The sequence below is a fragment of the Phacochoerus africanus genome, chromosome 2, assembly GCF_016906955.1.
Source record: "Phacochoerus africanus isolate WHEZ1 chromosome 2, ROS_Pafr_v1, whole genome shotgun sequence".
In the NCBI taxonomy this organism is placed as follows: domain Eukaryota; kingdom Metazoa; phylum Chordata; class Mammalia; order Artiodactyla; family Suidae; genus Phacochoerus; species Phacochoerus africanus.
Window position 1 is genome coordinate 7,617,795 of NC_062545.1, and position 24,924 is coordinate 7,642,718.

At 48.1% G+C, this 24,924-nt stretch overlaps 2 protein-coding genes and 2 non-coding genes across 4 annotated transcripts; 3 read left to right on the forward strand and 1 right to left on the reverse strand.

Annotated features, from left to right (window-relative positions):
- Positions 1 to 82: 82 nt before the first annotated feature.
- TCP1 (t-complex 1) lies at positions 83 to 11,038 on the forward strand. Its single transcript, XM_047769805.1, has 12 exons — positions 83 to 334; positions 1,468 to 1,553; positions 1,762 to 1,890; positions 2,825 to 2,922; positions 3,306 to 3,416; positions 3,712 to 3,893; positions 4,508 to 4,634; positions 8,528 to 8,703; positions 9,165 to 9,288; positions 9,591 to 9,783; positions 9,932 to 10,095; positions 10,743 to 11,038. The coding sequence occupies exons 1-12, from the start codon at positions 271 to 273 to the stop codon at positions 10,957 to 10,959; spliced, it is 1,671 nt and encodes a 556-aa protein (XP_047625761.1). The 5' UTR covers positions 83 to 270; the 3' UTR covers positions 10,960 to 11,038.
- LOC125121769 (small nucleolar RNA SNORA29) lies at positions 3,082 to 3,221 on the forward strand. Its single transcript, XR_007133632.1, has one exon. It is a non-coding gene; the product is annotated as a small nucleolar RNA SNORA29 (small nucleolar RNA).
- On the forward strand, positions 9,347 to 9,479 carry LOC125121759 (small nucleolar RNA SNORA20). Its single transcript, XR_007133623.1, has one exon. It is a non-coding gene; the product is annotated as a small nucleolar RNA SNORA20 (small nucleolar RNA).
- Positions 10,946 to 22,595, reverse strand: ACAT2 (acetyl-CoA acetyltransferase 2). The gene is made up of 9 exons (XM_047769806.1): positions 22,431 to 22,595; positions 21,579 to 21,713; positions 18,807 to 18,988; positions 16,276 to 16,393; positions 15,141 to 15,284; positions 13,772 to 13,894; positions 12,961 to 13,115; positions 12,106 to 12,216; positions 10,946 to 11,447 (listed from the first exon to the last, which is right to left on the reverse strand). The coding sequence occupies exons 1-9, from the start codon at positions 22,483 to 22,485 to the stop codon at positions 11,277 to 11,279; spliced, it is 1,194 nt and encodes a 397-aa protein (XP_047625762.1). The 5' UTR covers positions 22,486 to 22,595; the 3' UTR covers positions 10,946 to 11,276.
- Positions 22,596 to 24,924: the final 2,329 nt, after the last annotated feature.

Here is a 24,924-nt window from a genome sequence, read left to right on the forward strand (position 1 = left end):
AATTGGGCAAACGGCTGGACCCTCCCCCCTTCCGGCACCTTACTTCCTGCGCGTTCAAGCTTCTCGAACCCTCCGCCCCCACCTTTCTTTCCCGTCCTGCCCCGCGGCCTGGCCGGGGAGTGGGGCGGTACTGGTGGGCGAGGAGCGGCGTTCCCAGCATCCTCCGCGGCGCCGCTGAGGACCGTTCCACGCCGTCGCCGCCCGGCCGGAGCACCGAGCCGCAGGTTGCCTTCGGTGTGCCCGAAACTCGACGTGTACCCTGCCGCGAGGATGGAGGGGCCTTTGTCCGTGTTCGGGGACCGCAGCACTGGGGAGGCGATCCGCTCCCAGAACGGTAAGGGCGGGCGAGGCCTGTCTGGGGCCCGCAGCGGTGCGCCGGCAACCCCTCGGCCGTCGTCCTTTTGCCTTTTCTCTCCGAAAAGGGGCCCCCGGGAGGCGCTAGCGCGGTATCGCAGCCCCGGCGGGCCTCTCCGCTTCGGGGTGGCTGCGCCCTCTTCCCAAGAGCCGGCACGTTTTTAACGGGAACCGCTCGGATGCTGCGGTCGGCCGTGGAGACCCGGCCCTGGGCCTGGAAAGCACTCCCCGGCCTGGCGAGGGTTCCGCGCACTGACACGTGCGGCCACGCCTCGAGTTCTTGGGGCCGGTGCCCCGCGCGTTTGGGGCGTCCATCCCAACTTCTGGGTCTCATTTTAGCGTTGCTGATCAGAAAAGACAGCCTTAATTGCTGCTCTTATTGGTGAGCGAATGGCCCCACAGTTCAGAAGACAAGCCCATTGCACACCACCGGTTGTCATCTGGAGTTAGATGCGGTGTCCCCACCTGTCGTTGGTCACATTTGGTAATAGTTGGCTAATGAAATTTGTTGAATGTTAGGGTGAGATTAAAATGAGTTTATCTACTGAACTTTAGCCAGTTAAAGCATTTGTGGTTGAGCCTCTTTTGAGACTGTTTACACTTTGAAGTTCTGCATGCCAGGTTCCAGCCGGTCTCTAGTCGATCTTAGGGTTGTTTTGATAGATTCCTACGTGATTTTTGTAGTGGTGGAGTTTGTAGTATAGACATAACCTTTGGATTTCTGCTTTTTTGAGTCACAGATAAAGGATTATTAATCTCAGTAGATCTTTTTTTCTTTAAAAGAGTTGCTAGAACATCCTGGAAAAGGCTTAAATATATATGTATTTTTTTCTGTTTTGTGTGATGTGGCAGAACCTGAAATGACTAGTAGATAGATTTTTTTAATTGTATGCAGCAATTAAGTGGATATTCACTTGGCACCTGTTTTGCAGTTGAATTCAAACTGACCTTTACTGGCTACTCTCCCTCCCCATCATAGACTTTAGCTAATTTCCAAATTTGGACAGATTTGAGAAATTCAGAGGCTGTTGGATATCCTTTATGTTTTGGGGAGCTGAAATGCTTGTCTCTTGGAATCCCGGGTTTTTCTAATTTCTTTTTTCATTTCTACAGTCATGGCTGCGGCTTCGATTGCTAATATTGTGAAAAGTTCTCTTGGTCCAGTCGGCCTGGATAAAATGTTAGTGGATGATATTGGTGTAAGTACGTCTAAATGTTGTGTTAGTCACTTTAAAGGGAAAAAAGATCATTTATAAATACTTTGCTGTGTAAGTTACTTGTTTTTATTAGAATGGTTTCGGGAAGTATAGTAAAGGTGAATGTATCATAATGGGACTGCTAATTTAGAGGGTATTTTGTTTCTATAGGTGATTGTGTCATTTTTTTCCCTCCCTGGAAATTTCTTAGGATGTAACCATAACTAACGATGGTGCAACCATCTTGAAGTTACTGGAGGTAGAACATCCTGCAGCCAAAGTTCTCTGTGAGCTAGCTGATCTGCAAGACAAAGAAGTGGGGGATGGAACCACCTCTGTGGTAGGTAAAGACTAGTGGCCGAGGACTAGTTTTGTCCTTAAACTTTCAGAGTAAAGGTCTAACCCTCCTAAGTAACTCCTTTGCTTCTGAGTCAGAAGTAATTTACATACTTGAGATGGGGAAAATTTAAGTTGTTTTAGGGGTAGTGATTCAGAAAATTTGAAAACTCATGCTTAGGGCTAATTTGTACAACTCAAGTGGGGGGGGGGGAAGCATAGTTCTTTTAAATTTCTTACAACTTTTATGCATTTTTTTCCCTTGGGCTGTGCTTATATTAAAGCATCACGCATCTGTTGAATAGTTTTTGAAGAAAAAAAATGTTATTTACTTCTCTCTTTACAGTCTGAGGCTTAGAAATTTCTAAAACCTTCCCAGGTGTTTAAAGACAAGATGTTTTTATATTTTAAATGCTGACAGGCAGTCGCACAAGTTCAAGAAATCTGGTAAATATGTGATCAGTAATAGGACATAAACCTGAAGATCAACCAACATTGTGATGTGTCATAGAGACGCTGTTATGTAGTAATGAACAAATAATTTGCTCTACAGAAGCAAGCAGTAGTGGGCGGGGACATCTCTTTCTGGATTAAACTTTAAGCTATGAAAGTATGGAATCTAGCTCTTCTGAAATAATGGAAATGGTTTTTGCCAGTAATTGTTCGTAATAATATAGTTTTTAAAATGACTTTAATGTTCCTCAAAAGTAGATGAGGGTTTTTTTTGTCTTTTTAAATGAAAATAATTTTGGTGTCCTCAGAAGAATTTTTTTAAAGTTTTATTGATGTGCGGTTGGTTTACAGGATTGTGATAATGAGGTAGTCTCTTCACTGCCTTTACTTTCTGGTGATGAACATCTGATGCGTGGCATTGTTTTTATGTGTGCGCCGTCCATGATGTCAGGCTAACATGAGAGCAATGAATGTTCTCTCTGCAGGTTATTATTGCAGCAGAACTGTTGAAAAATGCGGATGAACTAGTCAAACAGAAAATCCATCCCACATCAGTTATTAGTGGCTATCGACTTGCTTGCAAGTAAGATTATTACACTCAGAAAAGTTTGTATATTGTTGTAAATAGTTGTAAGTATTCTGTGTTAAGTTTCACTTAATGACTACGTATTTTTTAAAAGTTGTATTTTAGTGTTTAAGTAGTAACATTTGAAGTAAGAAATAGGACCGGTATCTTTTTTTTCTTCCCATTTGACTACCACATTATCTCCTAATAATAGATTTTAGTGGCTATGCTTGTGGGAAAGATTAAAATTGCCATGATCTGAAGAGGGAGGGTTGATTCGTGTCCTCCTCCTGTATGAAATGGCTGAACAGGGAATGGATGCCTCTGACATTTTAACACAGGGATGAGAGACTTTTGAGTGATGAGAATTCATAAGTGTTTTCTCCCCACACTTTAAACAGGGAAGCAGTGCGTTATATCAGTGAAAATCTAATCATTAACACAGATGAACTCGGGAGGGATTGCCTGATTAATGCTGCTAAGACATCAATGTCTTCCAAAATCATTGGAATGTATCCTTGGTGGTGGTCCAGTAAAGTTTAGGCTTTTTAAAAAGTAAGACCTTGTATTTTTGTGCCCGATGATGCTGTATGGCAATTGCCTGCCTTCTTCCCTTTTCTAGGAGGAAAGATGATAAAGTGTGTCTAAACAGATAGTGATAAATAGTATTTTGACATTTTGGTGGCCTAAGTAATATTTACTTATTTGATGAGATTGTTAAAAGTAAGTGCCTTTGAATTACCCTTGGTTTTCATGTGCAGCCATTGTTCATCCCAAATCTCTTGTTGTCCTTAACTGTTGGCTTAGAAATGGTGATTTCTTTGCTAATATGGTGGTAGATGCTGTACTTGCTATTAAATACACAGATGTCAGAGGCCAGCCACGCTATCCGGTCAATTCCATTAATATCCTGAAAGCCCACGGGAGAAGTCAGACGGAGAGTATGCTCATCAACGGCTATGCGCTCAACTGTGTGGTGGGATCCCAGGGTAAGGCCGGCGATTGGACTTGGTCACACAAGAGGGTGGACTGTTAGCTACACCTTCAGATGACTTAACCAAGATGTGCACTTAACTGTTCTTTTTAGTGGAGCCACGAGAAAAAGGAAATGGTACATCATGTCACTTACTCTTTCGTAACTTAATTACATTTCACTTAAGTGGAAGTCAAAAGAAAGTATGTGTGTTTAATGCCATAAACATCTGGTTGGGTTTTTTTTGTTTTTCTTTTCTTTTTTTTTTTTTCTATCTTTACTAGAGCTGCATTTGCGGCATATGAATGAATATTCCCTGGGGGCCGGGGTCAAGTCAGTGCTGCATCTATGGCCTGTGCCTCAGCTTAGGGCAATGCTGATCAGATCCTCAACTCACTGAGCGAGGCCAGGGATCGAACTTGCATTCTTGCAGAGACGTCCAGTCCTTAACATGCTGAGCCACAGGGGAAACGTCACTGGAACCTTTTAAGGTTAAGAGTAATAAAATCTAAATCTGTGTGTTTACGTCTAACACTTCAAAATCTTAACTTTTTCTAAGGACAGGTATGTTTTATAAAAAGCATTGCTACGGTTCCTGTAAAGGGCACTGTATGTTATGTTCAATTGCAGGCATGCCCAAGAGAATAGTTAATGCAAAAATTGCTTGCCTTGACTTCAGCCTGCAAAAAACAAAAATGAAGCTTGGTGTACAAGTGGTTATTACAGACCCTGAAAAACTGGACCAGATTAGACAGAGGTATGTTGAGAAATTCATTTTTGATCTTGGGAAGGGGTGTTTATAAATTACACTTTTTTAGAGCAGGTGACAGTAAACTAAAAAGAATGTTTGAGTGTGAGTATCTTGGAGGAATTTAAAAATTAGTATTTTTAATTGAAGTTAAATTATTTTACCTAAATTTCCAGGAAAATTAGAAAATGTGGTGAAGTTATTTTAAGAGAAATCTGAGTGATATAACCTGAAAATTTAATCTTTTTGTGGAGTTTTGGTTTCATGAGTGTGTTGATATTAAGGATTTTCTACATAGCCAGGATTGTATTCCCTCAAATAAGCACTACAAGAACTAAGCAGTGTAGTGTGGGATTGTATGCCAGGCACTGGAGAGTGCACGTGGCTTTATCTATTCACTGACATGCTAGAGAGCTAGTTCTGAAGACGTTTTGTTTTTTGAGGTATATTTGATTTACAGTGCTAATTTCTAGCGTACAACAAAGTGGTTAGTTATACATTTATACATTTTTTTAAATGTTTTTTCCGTTGCGGGGGGTGGTGTCTTTTTAGGGCCGCACTCTCAGCATATGGAAGTCCGCGAACTAGGTTGAATTGGAGCTGCAGCTGCCAGCCTCCGCCACAGCCACACTCACATGCAATCTGAGCCACATCTGTGACCTACACCGCAGCTCATAGCAGTGCTGGGTCTTTAACCCATTGAGCGAGGCCAAGGATTGAACCTGCGTCCTCATGGATACTAGTCAGGTTCCTTATCATTGAGCCACAACGGGAACTCCTCCATTATGGTTTATGGCAAAGCGTTGAATATAGTTTTCTGTGCTCTACAGTAGGATTTTGTTGTTAATCTAAGATATATCCTTCTCTCTTCCCTCCCTCTTCACCTTTGGTGTGTGGAAGGTCCCAGGCCAGGGAGCAAATCTGAGCTGCAAGTGCAGCTATGCCATATCCTTAATCCAACCCATGCCTCCGTAGCAAGCTGAGCAGCTACAGTCAGATTCTTTTTTTTTTTTTTTGTCTTTTGTCTTTTGTCTTTTTGTTGTTGTTGTTGTTGCTATTTCTTGGGCCGCTCCCGTGGCATATGGAGGTTCCCAGGCTAGGGGTCTAATCGGAGCTGTAGCCGCCGGCCTACGCCAGAACCACACCAACACGGGATCCGAGCCGCGTCTGCAACCTACACCACAGCTCACGGCAACACCGGATCGTTAACCCACTGAGCAAGGGCAGGGACCGAACCCGCAACCTCATGGTTCCTAGTCGGATTCATTAACCACTGCGCCACGACGGGAACTCCATACAGTCAGATTCTTAACCCACTTCACCACAGTGGGAACTCGTAGCCTAATTGTACTTTTCATTCCTTTCTAGATTCTGCGCAGAGTTCTCTCTTAGCCTTAAGTAAAACCTCACTCGCCCACATCCTGTTTCATTTATTCCCTGTCGTTCCTCGTTTCTTTTATGGCCAGATGTCAAGAGAGTTTTATACAAAAGCTTTCCTGCTGCTTTATTTCTCATAACCCTTTCAATTCTATGCTGCAAGCCTTTAACAACTACTTTTTTCTTTTTTGGCCACCCCAAGACATGTAGAATTCCCAAGCCAGGGATCAGATCCAAGGCATAGTTGTGACCTATGCCACAGCTATAGCAGCACTGAATTTTGAAACCCACGTGCCAGGCCATGGATCAAACCTGTGTCCTAGCGCTGCAGAGACACCACCAATCCCATTGCACCACAGTGGGAACACTTAAGCCTTGGACTGCTTCTTGAAAAACTTTTGGAGGATGGAGGGCTTTGTGCTCTGTAAATTGAATATCTGTAATTAAATCACAAATTCACCTACGTTCCACTTTGTTGCCCAGAGTATTGCAGGGGCCCCCAGGCTGGTCATGGTGGTTTCACTCCTGTCCCCTCCCAGGCTGATTTCCACACAGCAGTGAGGTCGATGTCATACCAAGGCCAGAAGCTGTTGGAAGTTTCGTGTCACTCTAACATGGGTTTTGAATTCCGTACATACTCCTCACTGTGGTCCAGCACAGCTGCTCCCTGAAAATACTCCTCCTTCTGCCTGAAACATACTGTCTGCCTACTTGTTATTTATTCTTTAGGTGGTAAATCTCCCAAAATACTTGTTTCCCTTCTATCTGAATTATTCTCTGCCATGAGGTACTGTATTTTGTCTTTCTGGGCTTACTACAATTTCTAACTAAGTCTTATATGGTAGGTTCTTTAAAGGTACAGGCTGTGTGACTTTGATTTTAATGCCCCATCCTTAGTAGTATCATGTTTTTTGTTTCTTTGTGGTTTTTTGTTTCTTCTTTTTAGGGCTGCACCTGCGGCATATGGAAGTTGCCAGGCTGGAGGTTGGAGCTATAGCTGCCAGCCTACACCACAGCCACAACAATGTGGGATCCAGGTCAAGTCCGCGACCTTCACCACAGCTCACAGCAACACCAGATCCTTAACCCACTGAATGAGGCCAGGGATCGAACCTACATCCTCATGGATACTAGTTGGATTCGTTTCCACTGAGCCACAACAGGAACTACCAGTAATACTGTGTTTGACATGCAGTATTTGTTCGGTATATACAGAGCTTATTTTGAGGTTCATCTTTAATTCATTTCACTTAAATTACTTGATTTCTTCAATTTGAGTAAAAGGGCTTTGTATTGACTATTTTTCAGATCTGTATTTTTTTCCCACAGCTTGCTTAAGATCTCCATGCTGTGTCTTCCATGCTTTCTAGCAGCTTTACCAGAGTATCGCAGGGGCTTCAAGTGCCCCCTGTTGAAAACTGGACTCTGATTTTCTTATCCTGTCCCCCAGCCTCTTAGTCTTTATTTCAGATTGGGAGTCCGGGCTGAACCTCCCAGTTACCTGAGCCGTGAGCTTTGACTTCTCTGTTCAGGCCATCTGTTCTCATTGGACAGACCCATCTCCAGTTACTGCGTCCTTGTCTTCAGTCTTTCCATTGATGCTACTCTCAGGAAAACGTTAAACCTGAGAGTTCTGTTGTGGCTGAGCGATAACAAATTCGACTAGTATTCATGAGGATGCGGGTTCGATCACTAGCCTCCGTCGGTGGGTTAAGGACCAGGCACGGATGCGAACTGTAGTGTAGGCCGCAGATGGAGCTCGCATCTGGGATTGTTGTGTCTGGTGTAGGCCAGCGGCTGCAGCTCTGATTCAACCCCTAGCCTGGGAGCTTCTATATGCCACAGTTGTGGCCCTTAAAAGACAAAAGACAAAAAACATTAAAATTCTCCATTCAGACTCTCAACGTCCCTACAAGGTTTTCTGTTTTCTGGTCCTACTTGCACTTTCAACTACGTACCCCTGTTAACTGCAGACCTTCAAGCTTCCCGTGTCTCACCTGCCTCTCATGCTCTTGTATTCTCTGCCTGGCGCTGTGTTGACACCTGCTGCAGTGTTTAGGCGACAGTCTCCCTTCTTGAACTTCTGTAAATTGGACTGATAGAAGTTGTGGTTAGGAGTTCCTGTCATGGCGCAGTGGTTAACGAATCCGACTAGGAACCGTGAGGTGGTGGGTTCGATCCCTCACCTTGCTCAGTGGGTTAAGGATCTGGCGTTGCCGTGAGCTGTGGTGTAGGTTGCAGACGCGGCTCGGATCCTGCGTTGCTGTGGCTCTGGCGTAGGCTGGTGGGTACGGCTCCGATTAGACCCCTAGCCTGGGAACCTCCATATCCTGCGAGAGCAGCCCAAGAAATGGTAAAAAGACAAAAAAAAAAGAAGTAGTAGTAGTTGTGGTCATAGAAGGGAGAGGGCAGTTAACATAATTTAATCTCCAGTTGTGAAAAACGCTTAACAGATGTCAGACCTGTGTTTAACATGAGCACAGAAGATAGTGTTGGGTTGCTGTGCTAATGTTTCCTCTTTGTAGGGAATCAGATATCACCAAGGAGCGAATCCAGAAGATCCTGGCAACTGGTGCCAATGTTATTCTAACCACTGGTGGGATTGACGACATGTGTCTGAAGTATTTTGTGGAGACCGGTGCCATGGCAGTTAGAAGAGTTTTAAAAAGGGACCTTAAACGCATTGCTAAAGCTTCTGGAGGTATGTCTGCTGCCAGCTCTCAGGTACTCTGTGATAGGTGACACACACAACCGCGTCCTGGATATTGGATGTTAACAATAAGCAATTCCCGGAGGAGTTCCTGTCATGACGCAGTGGAAACGAACCTAATTAGGAACCACAAGGTTGTGGGTTCGATCCCTGGCCTCACTCAGTGGGTTAAGGATCCGGCATTGCCGCGAGCTGTGGTGTGTTGTAGGTTGCAGATGCGGCTCGGATCTGGCATGGCTGTGGCTGTGGCGTAGGCTGGCAGCCATAGCTCCAATTCTGCCCCTAGCCTGGGAACTTCCATGTGCCACCGGTATGGCCCTAAAAAGACACACACACGAAAGTTGCATTTGTATGTCATTTTTATCATGAGTACATGTTTCTGCATCTCAGGCAGGATATGAAGGTATTCATGAGAGAACAGTGTTTACATAACTTTGTAATTACTTTAATAGCGACTATTCTGTCAACTCTGGCCAATTTGGAAGGCGAAGAAACGTTCGAAGCTTCAATGTTGGGACAAGCAGAAGAGGTGGTACAGGAAAGAATTTGTGATGATGAACTGATCTTGATTAAAAAGTAAGCTCTTTCCTAAATTATAAAGTGATACATATTTTATTAAGTGAAAGTAGATCATCTTCCCATTTATTTGCTGCTCTAGTCTCTCCGTGATATGAGCAGTTATACGCGTGGGGTAAAGTAACATTGGACCATCGTAAGTGGAGGTGGAGTCGTCACCATTTCCTCTGTTCTCCATGGTCTGGACATTGCTTCTGTCTCAGTAACCCGACATAAGCAGGATCAAATCAAGGCACTGAGTGCATCTTTCTGTGGTATTGTGGAAGTATTGATTTCAGAATTTCCCTGTTTTTTTAAAATAGCACTAAAGCTCGTACCTCTGCATCCATCATCTTACGCGGGGCCAATGATTTCATGTGTGACGAGATGGAGCGCTCTCTGCACGATGCCCTTTGTGTGGTGAGGAGAGTTCTGGAGTCCAAGTCTGTGGTTCCCGGCGGGGGTGCAGTGGAAGCCGCCCTTTCCATTTACCTCGAGAACTACGCAACCAGCATGGTAAGGACATCTAGACGCGCTTTCTCTTCAAGAAAGGCACGCGGATCATCAGCGTTTTGTAAACACGAATATGCTTGTCTGAGACCTGAGCTGCTGCTGTGCGTTTTAATTTTCTTTTGCGAAGATGTCTCATTGTTTGTCTTCTTAGGGCTCCCGGGAACAGCTTGCTATTGCAGAGTTTGCCAGATCTCTTCTTGTCATTCCTAATACTCTGGCAGTTAATGCTGCCCAAGACTCCACGGATCTGGTCGCAAAATTAAGAGCCTTTCATAATGAGGCTCAAGTTAACCCAGAACGCAAAAATCTAAAATGGTGAGCATGCTTTCTCCTTTTCATTGTCGTCTGTTTCATATATGTGGTGTGGTTTTGGTTTCAACTCATGAAGGATGACTAGTGATTATATAGCATTGGTGTGTCTTTATTTAACAAATCTGATTTCTAATCTCTCTTTTACAAGGACCCACAGAGCCAAGATTACTTTGGGGATGGTCCATACCTATTTTCAAGCAATCTCCTTTAAAGATACTCATTTTTACTGCCATCAAGGCTTTCTACATGTCTCAGTGCTGAATTTGTTTATCCATAACCAACCAGTTAAATTAGTACCTGAATTAATAATAATAAGCTGCTAGTAACGAGCCACCTAACCAACTTTTTTTTGGTCTTTTGAGGGCCACACTCATGGCATATAGAGGTTCTTAGGCTCTAGGGGTCAAATTGGAGCTGTAGCCACCACCAGCCTACGCCACAGCCATAGCAATGCAGAATCTGAACCGTATCTGCAAGCTACACCACAGCTCATGGCAACACCGGATCAAACCCCCGTCATGGATGCTAGTCGGGTTCATTAACCACTGAGCCACGACGGGAACTCCCTAACCAACTTCTGAAAGAGGTGGAATGGGATGGATGTGAATTATGGAAAAAGGCCATTTAACAGTTTTTTTTCTAAATTACAGGATTGGTCTTGACTTGGTCAATGGTAAACCCCGAGACAACAAGCAAGCAGGGGTGTTTGAACCAACCATAGTTAAAGTAAAGAGTTTGAAATTTGCAACTGAAGCTGCAATCACCATTCTTCGAATTGATGATCTTATTAAGTTACACCCAGAAAGCAAAGACGATAAGCATGGAGGGTATGAAGATGCTGTTCACTCTGGAGCCCTTGATGACTGATCTCATTTATTTATAACAGTGTTAGAACAATTTTCTTGTATCTGGAGTGTTATACATTAAAAGTGCAACGAGCTGGCAAGCCTTGGGTTTCTTGTGAAGTGGGAAATAACTTCCATCTTCACTTTGGTCCACTGATTTCTTCTTTTTGGCTATGCCCGTAACATGCAGAAGTTCCTGGGCCAGGGATCAAACCCATGCCACAGCAGTGACACGACCAGATCCTTAACCATTAGGCCACCAGGAAACTCCTGTCCTCTGATTTCACAATTTAGTATTAGTTTAAAAAGAGATGAGGTTTGATTAATTGCTAGGCCATTTCATCCTCTCTGAACACACATTGCAATTCCCATCCCACCCCCGATGCACAGGGCAGCGACACCACGCTGGCAACCCTTGCGCTCCATTGTGTGTAACAGAGTAACAAGTATGCGACAACCAGATGCTCCAAGCGGGTGGCCCAAGGCTATAGCTCCTCCTTCAGTGTTGACCTAAGAAATAAAAAGACATGTTACCGTTTATGTTCTTTCCCAGACATGGGGTTAGTAGTTTTCTTAATGTCATACCAGTAAACTACCCTTTCAAATTCAGTGTTTCTTAGGGCCGCACCTGCATCTGCAGCATATGGAGGTTCCCAGACTAGGGGCTGAATTGGAGCTGCAGCTGCCAGCCTACACCACAGCCAGAACAACGCCAGATCCGACCTGCACCTGCAACCTATGCTGCTGTAACACCAGGCCCCTAACCCAGAGTGAGGCCAGAGATTGAACCCACATGCTAGTGGATGCTATCAGTCAGGTTCCAAACCCATTGAGCCACAGCATGAACTCCCTCAAATTTCAGTTTTTATTTCAGTTGCTTAGGAGTGGAGTTATACCCATAAGACATCTGTCCTAACTAGTTTGAAAGGTTTAAGATACTCTCTTCCTGTGGGCAGTAAACTAATGCAGACAAGTTCTTTTGCCTTATGAAGCAATAAAACAAGTGGACTTCCAGTCCCCCACAGGAACTCACCTAAGATCCACCCATTGCAGTCTAGCCAGTCCCTGAGCCACTTCCCATTTCCCTACTTGGAGTCTTAGTACCTGCATCATGAATGTTCATTTGTAAGTTCTCAGGTCCAGTTGCTCAGAGTCCTTGGTTACTTACCTTTTCTGGGTTTAATCCAAGTTCTTTAACTATTGCAACAGAGACGGCTGCAAAAGCTTCGTTGATTTCAAATATGTCAACATCCTCCAGTGACCAACCTGCTTTTGCAACCTAAAGGAAAAGTTAATGGAAAAGAGGTTGAATGGCCATTGACCCATTTTTTGTTGCAGATGCAGAAGTATGTAGAACACTGAAGGGTGTCACAAACGGCTGCTTTGGGTTGTTCCTAGTTGGTAGTGTGTTTTGCCTAGTGATGCCAATTCTAAAAGGTTAAGGATAAACCACGCCTTGGGGATTCTAAACTTTAAAAGTTGGAACCACTAACAATGTCATGTGTACAAGAGGTGATACTGCAGGGTTAGTTCCCCGAAAAAGCCTATGTTCAAGTGTTGGCTGCTCTCTGTGGTAGCAAAGGGCTGCAGGTAGGACCCCCAGAAAAGCTCACTTAAAGCTAACGAATGGGGAGACAGAGTAGACATCGCAAATGAAGCCTGGCAGGAATAGATAACGGGAAACAAACCAAGCTCAGTCTTGACATTCTGGAGTGGGAAGGGTCTGAACAAAGGGTGGTCGGTTGGTTTTCTGGCCACCCTTTGGCATATGGAGTTCCCAGGCCAGGGGTCAGTTATAAGCCACGGCTGCAGCAACACCAGCTCCTTAACCTACTGTGCTGGGCTGAGGACTGCAGCTGTCCCAGGGCTCCTGAGACAGGTGATCCCACTGTGCCACAGCGGGCGCTCCTGAGCAAAGGTTTCTGGAAGGCTGAAGTTAACGCGCATTAACGTTTGGTCTGGTCTCAAAGAGGTTATAGCAAGAAAGCAAAGGACAGGTGCTGACATGCAGAGGCAAACTCACAGCTTGCTTTATTGCCGGGATTGGTCCTGTTCCCATAATGGAAGGCTCCACGCCTGCTTGTGACCACGAAACTATCCGTGCTAAAGGTGTAAGCCCGCGGTTCTCAGCTTCTGACTTCTTCATAAGAACCACAGCAGCAGCACCATCATTAATTCCTGTAAAATAGGAATGACTTGTTCCAAAATAGCACCTGTCAAGTTACATACCTGCGTCTACTTTCTCCAACACCTTATAAACGTCTTGGCAAAGTAGTCTGCCATCATTCAGGCTTTACAGTGTAATTAGCAAAGGTAAGTGCACCAGTGCAAGAGACCACAGAACATTCCACTGGGAGAAAGTGGAAAGACTGAAGCACTGGGGGAGGGAAGAACAATGAAAAGAACGAATAGCCCAGACCTCACAGGAGTTTCCGGTTTGGGGAAAATGCTAAGGCGGTAGATAGGCTCTGGGGTTCCCTGGTTTGCGTTTTCCCTTGCCCGTCTGCAGGGAGAGCCAGTCAGGTTTTCGGTGTATACGTTAAGTCAAATCTAATAGGAAGAAACCAAACTATAACATTTTTTCCTAAAGCAACTGAAATGAGGTTTTACTGTTTTTTGGCTGCACAACTCTTGGAAGTCCCCAGGCCAGGGAATAAACCTGAGCCACAGCAGTGACAAGGCCGGATCCTGCACGCACAGAGCCACAAAGGAACTCCAGAAACGAGGTTTTTAGAAAAATTTGTGTGTAAATAATTGATGAAATAAAAAAGATGCTGACTAGGTAGACCTGGTGGAAGGTGGAGCTCCCACAACTGCCCTTCAGAACACCTCACCTGAGGCATTAGCTGGGGTGACTGTTCCCGTCCCATCTGTGAGGAAGTAAGGCTTTAGCTTAGACATGGCTTCTAGGGTGCTCCCGGGGCGAGGAAACTCATCGGTTTTCACTTCGGTGAGACCTGAAAAAAGGAAAATGATCACCCAGGATTAGTACAGGGATGGCAGTCAGGGTATTCGGAGGGGTGGAGGCTTCAGACACGATAAGGACTCACATTGGGAAGAAAGGCTTATAAAATACTTCAATTTCAGTAGGAGGAACGCATACCCCTACACAAATTTTTCTATGTTGACTTTTTTTTTTGTCTTTTTAGGGCCCCACCCGCAGCAGCATATGGAGATTCCCAGGCTAGGGGTCAGATTGGAGCTACACCACAGCCACAGCAATGCAGGGTCCAAGCCACATGAGACCTACACCACAGTTCGCGGCAATGCTGGATCTTTAACCCACTGAACAGGGCCAGGGATCGAAGCCTCATCCTCATGGATGCTCGTCAGATTCGCTTCCGCTGCGCCACGACGGGAACTCCTGCTAAGGCATTTTATTAGCAGGGTCTTCAAAAGACATTTTGAGTGTTGTCCATAGAGCCCTTTCTGAGGAAGGCAGTGTACAGAGTTTCGTGCAAAAGTTTTCTAGGGTTCGGGGAACAGGTCTTGGCTGGTTAAACTGACTGGATCTGGGTGTCAAAGCCAATCGCACGTCAGTCATCAGTATCAGACCTTGACGGGAGCAGCTCTCGTTGGGGGCGAGGCGGAAACAAATCTGACTAGAGTCCACGAAGATACGGGTTCTATCCCCGGGCTGGGGATCCAGCACTGCCGTGAGCTGTGGTGTGGGTTCCAGACGCAGCTCGGATCCCACGTTGCTGTGGCTGTGGGTGCAGGCGGGCAGCTGCAGCTCCGATCCGACCCCTAGCCTGGGAGCCTCCATATGCCGCTGGGCTTGACTGGAGCATTGCACAACAGAAAGTAGCTAAGTGACCCCAAAGATCCAGCCCCAAGAAATAGAAAAGGCACACAGGAGCAACAGGAAATAATGCTAGCTTCTGAGAATCAGCCCGCAGGAGCAAAAGCTCAGCAACTGCCTCCGAACAGCCATGAGGCAGCGGCCAGGCTCTCATGAAACCTACTGTAGCTACACAGCAAGTGTGGACGCCCTGGGGCCAAAAGCGTCTGGATGCTGACGTGGCTCCCCGGCTCCTCCCCACCTCAGATTGAGATCCTGAAAATGCCTTTGCTTTGCAACATGAAGGTCATCACCAAGGCCAATGTGTAATCAGCCCTCTGTATTCTTCTTTTGACTATTATAAGGCTCTCGCTTATAAATGGCCACGTTGACGCTGAAACCATTATGATTTATATACGCACCTTTTCTAGAAGATACAAAAACCGGCACAATCTCTTTGTCAAAATGGCCAGCTTTCTGTGCCCTCTCCGTCCTGTCCTGGGACAGAGCGGCAAGCCTGTCCTGATCTTCTCTACTCACTTGCCATTTTTTGGCTACGTTTTCAGCTGTGGAAGAAGAAAAAACAAAGCAAAAATCAAACATTGTCAGGAACTGACTTTTGACAGCTGACGTTTCTCACTATTTTTCCTTCTTTTTCTTTTTAGGGCCACACTTGCCACATATGGAAGTACCCAGGCCAGGGATCGAATCAGAGCTACAGCTGCCGGACTGTGCCGCAGCCACAGCCACAGCAACGCGGGATCCGAGCCGCGTCTGTGACCCACACCACAGCTCACGGCAACGCTGGATCCTTAACCCACTGAGCAAGGGCAGGGATCGAACCCGCAACCTCATGGATACCAGCTGGGTTTGTTAGCCTTGAGCCACAACGGGAACGCGTAGATTTTATTACCTTTAATGACTGTATTACAAGGTTTGTTCCCCCAAAGGCAGTTCATACCCTGTCAGCCTATCTTGACCCTTTTGAAATGAACTGTTTTTAAGCTTATCAGTTTGGGTCTAGAGCACCTCTTCTTACCCGGGGCCCTGCCCCCAAACGGCAGCCTTCTCAGATGCCAATGGGTTCTGCTTGGTCAGCTGGGTGGTTACCGCTGAGCCACAGCAGGAACTCCCCAGACAGATTCTTTTGATCTTCTAGTTGTTGTGCCAGTAAGCCTAGATTACAGGAGCCTTCTGGATGGATAAAGACCTGGTTGTGTCATGCCACGAACAGAGTCCGGGACCAGAAGTACTGGTTTATCTCTGAAACTGCCTTTGCCACAAAACCACTGTTTGTGAGCCCCTGTTTCTCCATCTGGTAAAATGAGAGACGGATCCCGAAGAGCTCAGGTTCCGCCACCGCACAACAGAGAGGGGCTGTGTCCCCCCCTTTGGCTCTTCAAACGGGAACCATCCCTGTCCTCAGGGATACGAAGTGACTAGGCCACGTCCCCGCCCGCCCGCCCGCCGTTAAGGAGGCAAAGCACCTGCCAAGGCGCCCGGAAGACATCCCTCTTAACCTGCTGGCACTGCCGGCTTCCAGCCACGTCGGCTCACCTGTCATGCCCATGTGGTAGTTGTGAAACGCATCTGTCAGCCCGTCACAGAGGATGCTGTCAGTGAGCGCGGCCTCCCCGAGCCTGACGCCAGTCCTCAAGTGAACCAAGTGAGGGGCCTGGAAACGGGAAAGACAAGTGGATGCGGCGCCTCTGTCACCAGCCTCCTCCTTAGGATTGTGCTCCAGACGCCCCACGCTTCCTCGGTCCTCACCTCGGGGTCCCCCCCCCCCCCGCCGGTGCCAGGCCCTCTGCCTCTTCGCCCAGGGCCTGGAGACGGAAGACACCAGAATCCACCCTAAACCCACCACTCTCCTCCCTACCCGTCTCCATCTTCCAGCCAACAAACCAGTGCATTCTGTGTCCTGTTTCCTTAAGAACCTCATTAATTCTTCCCAAAGGGGCGACTAGTCATCTGTTAAAAGAAGAGCTCGGAGTTCCTGTCATGGCACAGTGGGTTAAGAACATAACTGCAGGAGTTCCTGCTGTGGTGCAGTGGAAACAAATCTGACTAGGAACCATGAGGTTGTGGGTTCAATCCCTGGCCTCATTCAGTGGGTTAAGGATCCAGTGTTGCTGTGAGCTGTGGTGTAGGTCGCAGATGCAGCTCAGATCTGGTGTTGCTGTGGCTGTGGTGTAGGCTGGCGGCTATAGCTCCAATTAGACCCCTAGCCTGGGAACCTCCATATGCCACGAGTGCAGCCCCAATAAGACAAAAAGACACATAAAAAAACCTTACTACAATGGCTCGGGTCACTGCGGAGGTGCGGGTTTGACCCTGACCTGGCATAGTGGGATCTGGGGTTGTCCTCAGCTGGCCCAGAAACTTCCATATACCATGGGTGCGGCCATAAAATAAGTAATTTCTTCCTTTAAAAAAAAAAAAAAAAGGGACCCCTGGCCTGGGAACCTCCATATGCCACAGAGTGCGGCCCTAAAAAGACAAAAAGACAAATAAAAAAAGGAAGATGCGCTTATCCCATCTAAGAGCTTAAGTGATGCCAACCAGGAAGATGGGACTTATTTAGATGGGAGACCTAAGGCCTAGAGGGAGAACAATCAGGTTGCCTGATTAACTGAGGGGGAGAGATTCCTCAGGAGGGGGCCCTTTACCTCCTACCAACTCACTAGCAGCTCTCGTAGAATAGAAAGGCTTAAGAGCCCAAGATCTGGACTTTGATCCTGGCTCTGGGCCTCAGTTTCCTGCCTGTAAATTGGGAATAACACCATCATCCCTCTAAAGGCAGATACGACCACATGTTTAAAGCACCCCATGCAGTTCCCATTGTGGCTCAGTGGTAATGAACCTGACAGTATCCATGAGGATGCAGGTTCAATCCCTGGCCTCACTCAGTGGGATAAGGATCTGGTATTGTCGTGACCTGTGGCGCAGGTCTCAGACTCAGAGCTCAGATCCCGAGTTGCTGTGGCTGTGGTGTAGGCCGGCGGCTGCAGCTCCGATTCAACCCCTGGCCTGGGAACCTCCATCTGCCGCAGATGCGGCCCTAAAAATAAATAAATGAACAAATAAATGCATGCAGTCCACCCAGTACAACACAGACAGTAGTCTGGTCCCATCAGAAGCATGGGGACTGTGTGCCACCTTGGGCTCGCCTCCTCTGAGCCTCAGAAAAGGTTGGGCCAAATGGGCCTCTGCCTTGGGGAGTCCCCAGTGGAGACCCCTGAACTGCGACCAGAAGCAGGGGACATGCTTTTTCCTATTCACCTCTGAGCCACTTTGAAGGTGAAATCCGTGCCCCTGGCAGGCCTAAGGGAGAAGGGCCTGCTCGGCGGTCCCCTTGTCTCTTCCTCACTCTGTCCCAGCAAAAGGCCAACAAGATGTGGTCCCCGGGACACTCCTTGCCCTGGGCAGGGAGGTAAAAGCAGCAACATCTGTTTCAGATGCTTCCACACAACTGACTAACGTCAGTGGTTGAATTCAGAAAACAGTTTACGCTTCAGTAACATTTTAGAAAAAATATATTCTTGGAGTTCCCGCTGTGGCACAGTGCAATCAAATCTGACTAGGAACCATGAGGTTGAGGATTCGATCCCTGGCCTCACTCAGCGCATTAAGGATCCAGCGTTGCCGTGAGCTGTAGCGGAGGTCGCAGACACAGCTCGGATCCTGCATTGCTGTGGCTGTGATGCAGGCCAGCAGCTGTAGCTCTGATTTGACTCCTAGCCTGGGAACTTCCATATGCTGTGGGTGTGGCCCTAAAAACCAAATATATATATATATATATATATATATATATATATATATATATACATATATATATATAAAATAATTATATGCACATACATATATTCTGTCCCGGTCACACTGGTTGACAGGCTTTTTCTTCAATTTGGATTTCCCATCCATTTGGAGGAAAAAGTCACGTTCAGTTAGCGCTCCAGAGGCAAATCCATTTCTTGGTCACTTGTTCCGGGTTTGGTTCCAGCGCGGATACCCTCACTCTGCTCCGCGCTGGCCATGGACCCGAGTTCCCCAGGCAGAGGTCGGGAGCCCGACTGCAGAGGCCTCACCTTGCTCATGTTTTCCATGCCTCCTGCGACCACAATGCGGGAGTCTCCCACCCCTATGGCCTGGGCGGCGAGGCACACGGCTTTCAGGCCTGACCCACAGATCATCTGGCAGCTCCAGGCCGGAACAGAGTAGGGGATTCCTGCCCCCACACTGGCTTGTCGAACGGGATTCTGCCCACAACCTGCAGGAAGGAACACAGAGGCCTGTCAGCGATGAATGAGAAAGGCCAAGGGTGGGATGAGAGTACCTGCAGGAGTACCCGTGGCGGTTCAGTGGGTTAAGAACCCTAGAGTGTCTGTGAGGATTCGGGTTCAATCCCTGGCCTCGATCAGCGGGTGAAGGACCCAGCATTGCTCTGAGCTGTGGTATAGGCCACAGATGTGGCTCAGATTCCCAAGGGGCTGAGGCTGTGGTGTAGGCCGGCAGCGGCAGCTCCCATCGGACCCCTAGCCTGGGAACTAACATATGCTGCACATACAGCCCTTAAAAAAAATAAAATAAGAAAACAGTGCAAGGTCAGGAGACTGTCAACGAGATCTTTGCCACTTCCCAGCCCAGCCAAGTTGCTGCAAAGGCAGAGACCTGGGTGGACTGAACACCGGCCCCGGCCTGGCCCCCGAATACCACTGTGCTGTTCTTTAGATAGTTTATGGCTATGAGCTTTCTTCTCCACAAGGAAGCAATAACTGCTTCAGTATTAATAAATACTCTAAGAAAGAACTGTCTCCTTGATCTTTCGCTGGGGCTTGAATAAGTACACACTCCCTTATAAACAGAGGGCAGAACCTGGGCATTATTCCTGTTTCTTAGTGGGCTCTTTGCTTCCATGAGCATGGCTTAAGACACCTAGCAGGAGGAGTTCCCTCCGTGGCTCAGCGGTTAATGAACCCAACGAGGATCCATGATGATGCAGAGTCGATCCCTGGCCTCGCTCAGTGGGTTAAGGAACCGGCGTTGCCGTGAGCTGTGGTGTAGGTCAGAGACACGGCTTGGTTCCTGCATTGGTGTGGCTGTGGTGTAGGCCAGCAGCTGCAGTTCCAATTCAACCCCTAGCCTCCTGGGAACTTCCATATGCCTTGGGTATGGCCCTAAAAAAGCAGAAAAAAAAAAAGAGACACCTGGGAGGATAAAAGGGTTATTTAAAAAAAGAAACCTGGAGTTCCCGTTGTGGTGCAGTGGTTAACAAATCAGACTAGGAACCATGAGGTTGCGAGTTCAGTCCCTGCCCTTGCTCAGTGGGTGAACGATCTGGCGTTGCCGTGAGCTGTGGTGCAGGTCGCAGATGCAGCTCAGATCCCGAGTTGCTGTGTCTCTGGCATAGGCTGGTGGCTACAGCTCCAATTCGACCCCTAGCCTGGGAACCTCCATATGCTGTGGGAGCGGCCCTAGAAAAGGCAAAAAGACAAAAAAAAAAAAAGAAAGAAAGAAAAAAAAAACACAAGAATTATGTGAAGATACCACAGAGGTGAGATGTGAAAGAGGTAACAGAGAAACCAGGGGTGGAGGCCGCTATGCCACTGACTAGGCTGAGCTGAGGGTCTGGGAAGAAGAAAGGCGGAAGTGGCCTAAGAGCAGCCATCGCGGTGCTACCCATCTATTTAAAGCCTTGGAGCAAGTGGCGTGCCTGATTTGTCCACAGGCCAAGTGAAGGATAATGAGGAAGAGGAACTACAAAACTACAAAGGAGATGCACCGAAAAATGGGCCAGGTCTCAGATCAGGTCAGGACCAAGGCTGGCTGTAAGCATGAACCATTATCCCTATGAATAATTAGAATTTATGCAACCGAGTGTACGAGAAACTAGTTAGGAATAACTAGGAACTATCAGTGGCCGTAGGTGTATAAGCCCAGTGGAAATCAGAAGTGAGCTGAAGCATTCCAGGTAGTTCACCGGTGCCCACCCATCCAGGGGTGGTGACCCGCCCTTCCCTGGGAGAACCCATCTTGCCAGCTCAGAAGCGAGCCGTGTGTGGGCGGGGAACCGCCCTGACCTGTGCTGGGGAAGCCCTATTCCCAGCACCTTGCACAGGTTTTGCTTGGAACTCAAGAGATTTGTGTTGGGTTGGATTCTGGCCGCACCCACGGCATGCACAGGTTCCCAGGCCAAAACCAAGTCGCAGCGGTGACAAAGCAGAATTCTTGACCCACTGAGCCACCAGGGAACTCCTCAAAGAATTTCAATACATTTTTATTGAATGTATTCCACTTTAGGGAACTATGAAAGGCCCTGCATATACATTCTCTCATGCTTCAGGCTGATCCTGCTTCTAAAAACTGAAAAAGCAGGAAAGGATGGTGATCTAGGATGGCTCTATTTTTTTTCTTTTTAGGGTCACACCCATGGCACATAGAGGTTCCCAGGCTAGGGGTCCAATAGGAGCTGTAGCCACTGGCCTTTGCCGCTGCCGCAGCCACAGCCACGCTACATCTGTACCATGTCTGCGATCCACCACAGCTCACAGCAACGCTGGATCCTTAACCCTGAGCGAGGCCAGGGACTGAACCTGCGTCCTCATGGATGCCAGTGAGATTCACTTCCACTGAGCCACGACCGGAACCCCTAAGGAAAAGTATATTAAAGACGCTTCGTGTTCTGCTGAGAGAAGCTATTGATGGGGCTTGGCACAGGGACACCACGGAGTATTCTAACAGAGAGAACGCCGTCAGCAAACGTGCACAGACAAGAACTTAAGTTTCTGTGTGTTTGGAGGGGAGGGTTAATGGGCTGTTTCTAATAAACCTGACTTCTGCCTGGGTCACTGTGGAGTTACCTGCTGTCAAAACGTGTCCAAATATGACCTCTGATACCTCCTTGGGATCCACATTGGCCCTCTTCAGGACCTCTCTGATGACAGTCGAGCCCAGGTCATGGGCAGGAACGGTGGACAAAGCACCATTGAAGGAGCCTAGAACAGAAGGGAAGGCGAGGGCAATGGGGAGGGCGCCCAGGGCAGCGGGAGCTGGCGGACCGGCGCTTTCCCCCTGCACAGGCGCCCACCGCAGCTCGTCCGGGCACAGAGAGGGGCGTGTGTGACTCGCAGCAGACGCATCCCGGGTAGGTGCCCCCCAGGGCGCGCCGGGAGGCTGCGGACCTGCAGGAAACCTGCCCATCCATTCCCGAAGTCTGAGAGGATGGGCGCAGCCCACGCCTCCCTAACAAAAAGGTTGACACTCTAGCGCATCCGGGACTCTTGAAATCTACACCAACACTGGGCAATTCTCACTAATCCTCCTTTACCTAACGCGACTCCCGCCCAGCGACCCGGCTGAGTCCACCCAGTCTCCATGCGCCTGTGGCCACAGGGCCGAGGTGGCGCTTCCAGGAGCTGGCCAATGAGGAGCCTCGCGAGAGAGCGACTCTCTCCGCCTCGCGACGGGACAGGCGGACGGCGCAGTGGTCCTACCCAGGAAGCCAATCAAAGCACTCGGAATAGACAGGCCCTCACCAGGCGAGGAGGGGGGCGGGGAAACCCGACAGGCCGAGTGAAGGCGCGGGACGGCGGGTTCCGAGGGTCCCGGAGGGCGAGGCGGGAAGTCCGGGGGGCGGGGAAGGGTGGGGTCACTGAGATCCGGCCCGGCCGAGCTCTCAGCTCAGACCCCCGCCAGGCTTGCCGACCGCTCACCTATGACGGTCCGCGCCGCCGAGACGATGACCACGGGGTCCGAGCCTGCACTCATCCTTCTGCACAATCGAGCTCCTCCCGAGCTGGTGTGGACTCCACGCCGCGAGCGAGTGAGCAAAGCCGCGCCTTGCGGCTGAGAAGGCAACCCGGGGGGCGGGGCCTCAGACAGCTCTCCGCCCCCCTCCTCCGCGGGCGCCAATGCGCAGGCGCGAGGGCGGAGTGGGGCGGGGCTGGGGGAGCCGCGGTCCCAGGACGCGCTGGTGGACCTCGGACACAGGCCTAAGCCCACCGCCAGTGTGGAGTTTAATCTGAGCAGCCCGGCGTTGTCGTTCCTGTCTTGACGTTTTTATTTTGGAGGATAAGGTTGTCTATTTTGAGCTTAGGTGGAGTCCTGCCACCTGCAGGCCTGCGGGCGGTTCTCATGTGCTTTTTGCTCGCTCTCGTGGCTTCCAAAGTTCTTTTGTGTTAATTCACTTAGGGGTTGACTTGGTTCTCTGTGCAGTGGGAGGACTCCGCGTCCTTCTGTGGGGTTGGCCTTCTTAGCCTGGAAGATGAGCTGTAGCGGTGAGTGTGTGAGGAAGCCGCAGTGTCTCAGTGTCCCCCAGATCAAAAGGGGTCCTCTGGTTGACAAGAGGGACAGTCTGGAAGGAGAGGAGCGTTAATAACAGGTTGGATCACTCTTCTGTTTAAAACCTTTTCCAATCTCCTATCCCCTACTGGGCAAGATTCAAAATCTGTCAGTTTCCTTGGGAACCTCAATGCCTGGCCCCAGTCACTTTCCAGTCTCAGCTCTGGCTGTTTTATTTCCCGTGGACGCGACCCTCAATGCAGTCTAATCTCCCAGAGCTCCCAGGGAGAGGTCTTGTTTTGTCTTTTTCTCCCGCTCTTTTTTTTTGTACTTTTGTTTTTTATCGTGGAACCTGCATCATATGGAAGTTCCCGGGCTAGCAGTCAAATTGGACCTACAGCTGCCAGCCTAGGCCACAGCCATAGCCTCGCCAGATCTGAGCCACATCTTCGACCTACATCACAGCTCCCAAGGCAATGCTGGATCCTTAACCCACTGAGCTAGGCCAGGGATTGAACCTGCGTCCTCATGGATACTAATCGGGTTCTTAACCTACTCAGCCACAAGGGGAACTCCAGTCTTATTCTCTCTAGCACCTGGGACAGTGTTGGACACACAGTAGGGACTTGCTTAATGCTTATCAAACAGATGTTAATGCATTTTCATGATATTATTCAAAAGCTTTAACCATCCCCAGGGGCTGCATGTAGAGAGATTACGGTCTGCCACAGATATGGAGATTTCCAAGCATTTGGGTAATAATTAACATTTACCAAGGTGTGTTTGAGTTAAGGTTAAGTCCTTGGGTGGGTTGATCAGTGATGGCTGGAATTTCAAAGCTATTTGGAGTACACTTATCCTGATTAAACCATTGTAATGGTTGACTTCCTGGTAGCAAGTTAGGAGTTTTAGATGTTTGATTAATCAAAGAGAAATAGCCTAATAAGCAAGGAAGGAGTTTCTAGGCAGGCAGCATAGCTCCTTGAGGACAAGGGAACTGTATTACAAGGTTGTGGAGGGAAAACTGTAAACAGGAATTCCCTTGGAGAGTTTTCAAGTGGATTGAAAACTCATTAGGTTGTGGGAACTTATATTAAGACTTCGGAGGGAGTTCCCTTGTGGCACAACAGGTTAAGGATCCAGCACGGTCACTGCAGCAGCTCGGGTAGTTGCTATGGCTTGGATTCAATACCTGGCCAGGGAACTTCCACATGCTGAGGGTGCAGTCAGAAAAAAAGGCTATGCAGAGATATGTGGATGCGCCACATAAAACGCAGAAGATGACTAGAGCACAGGCCCTGGGGTAAAGGACATGCTTGGATAAGATGTTCAGGAGAAATCCTTAGGGCTTGGAGTCGTGATGGAATCCCTGGAATCCGAGGAACTCAGCAACACACTCTTGTTGGGATTTTGCTCTCCAGCGTGTGTTCCTGTCCCAAAACAGGAGTTTTGGAGGAATTTGAGGAGCCTGTCCCTTAACTGCATGCTCTGTTCTATCCCAGTGTCCCTTACATCTCTGGCCACTCTTCATTCTCCTTTGCGGGCTCAGTTTGCCCCTTCATATACGGTTCTGGCTCTGCACAGGCATCCTGGGTACCACTGGTCACTCCCATGGCTTCAGTTATCATCTCTGTGCCAACAGCACATCAGATTTAACACGTCTAAACCCAACTCTTTATACCCGCCTCTTCAAGCCTTTGTTTCTTTACTCAAATCTCAGTGAGATGCTTCTGTTAACCATCCTACCATGTTGCCCTCCACTTAGACACCTCCTCCTCCAGGAAGCCTGCTATCGCCTTCATGTGATGCCCCAGGCATCTTCTGCCCAATTTCATCTTTCTGTTTATGTGTTAAAATTCCTAGTTTCTTCCTTCCTTCTTCCTTTCTTTCTTCCTTCCCTCCCACCCTCCTTTCTTTCTTCTTTCT

What these genes read in the sequence shown, in the direction of transcription:
- TCP1 (XM_047769805.1), top strand. Translation starts at nt 271, where the DNA reads ATGGAGGGGCCTTTGTCCGTGTTCGGGGACCGCAGCACTGGGGAGGCG. An exon ending in TGTTAGTGGATGATATTGGT is followed by an intron (nt 1,554 to 1,761) that starts GTAAGTACGTCT and finishes GAAATTTCTTAG; the next exon opens with GATGTAACCATAACTAACGA. An exon ending in GGGATGGAACCACCTCTGTG is followed by an intron (nt 1,891 to 2,824) that starts GTAGGTAAAGAC and finishes TTCTCTCTGCAG; the next exon opens with GTTATTATTGCAGCAGAACT.
- ACAT2 (XM_047769806.1), bottom strand. Translation starts at nt 22,485, where the DNA reads ATGAGTGCAGGCTCGGACCCCGTGGTCATCGTCTCGGCGGCGCGGACC. An exon ending in TGGACACGTTTTGACAGCAG is followed by an intron (nt 18,989 to 21,578) that starts GTAACTCCACAG and finishes TCCTTCCTGCAG; the next exon opens with GTTGTGGGCAGAATCCCGTT. An exon ending in TCCCGGCAATAAAGCAAGCT is followed by an intron (nt 12,217 to 12,960) that starts GTGAGTTTGCCT and finishes CTTTTCCTTTAG; the next exon opens with GTTGCAAAAGCAGGTTGGTC.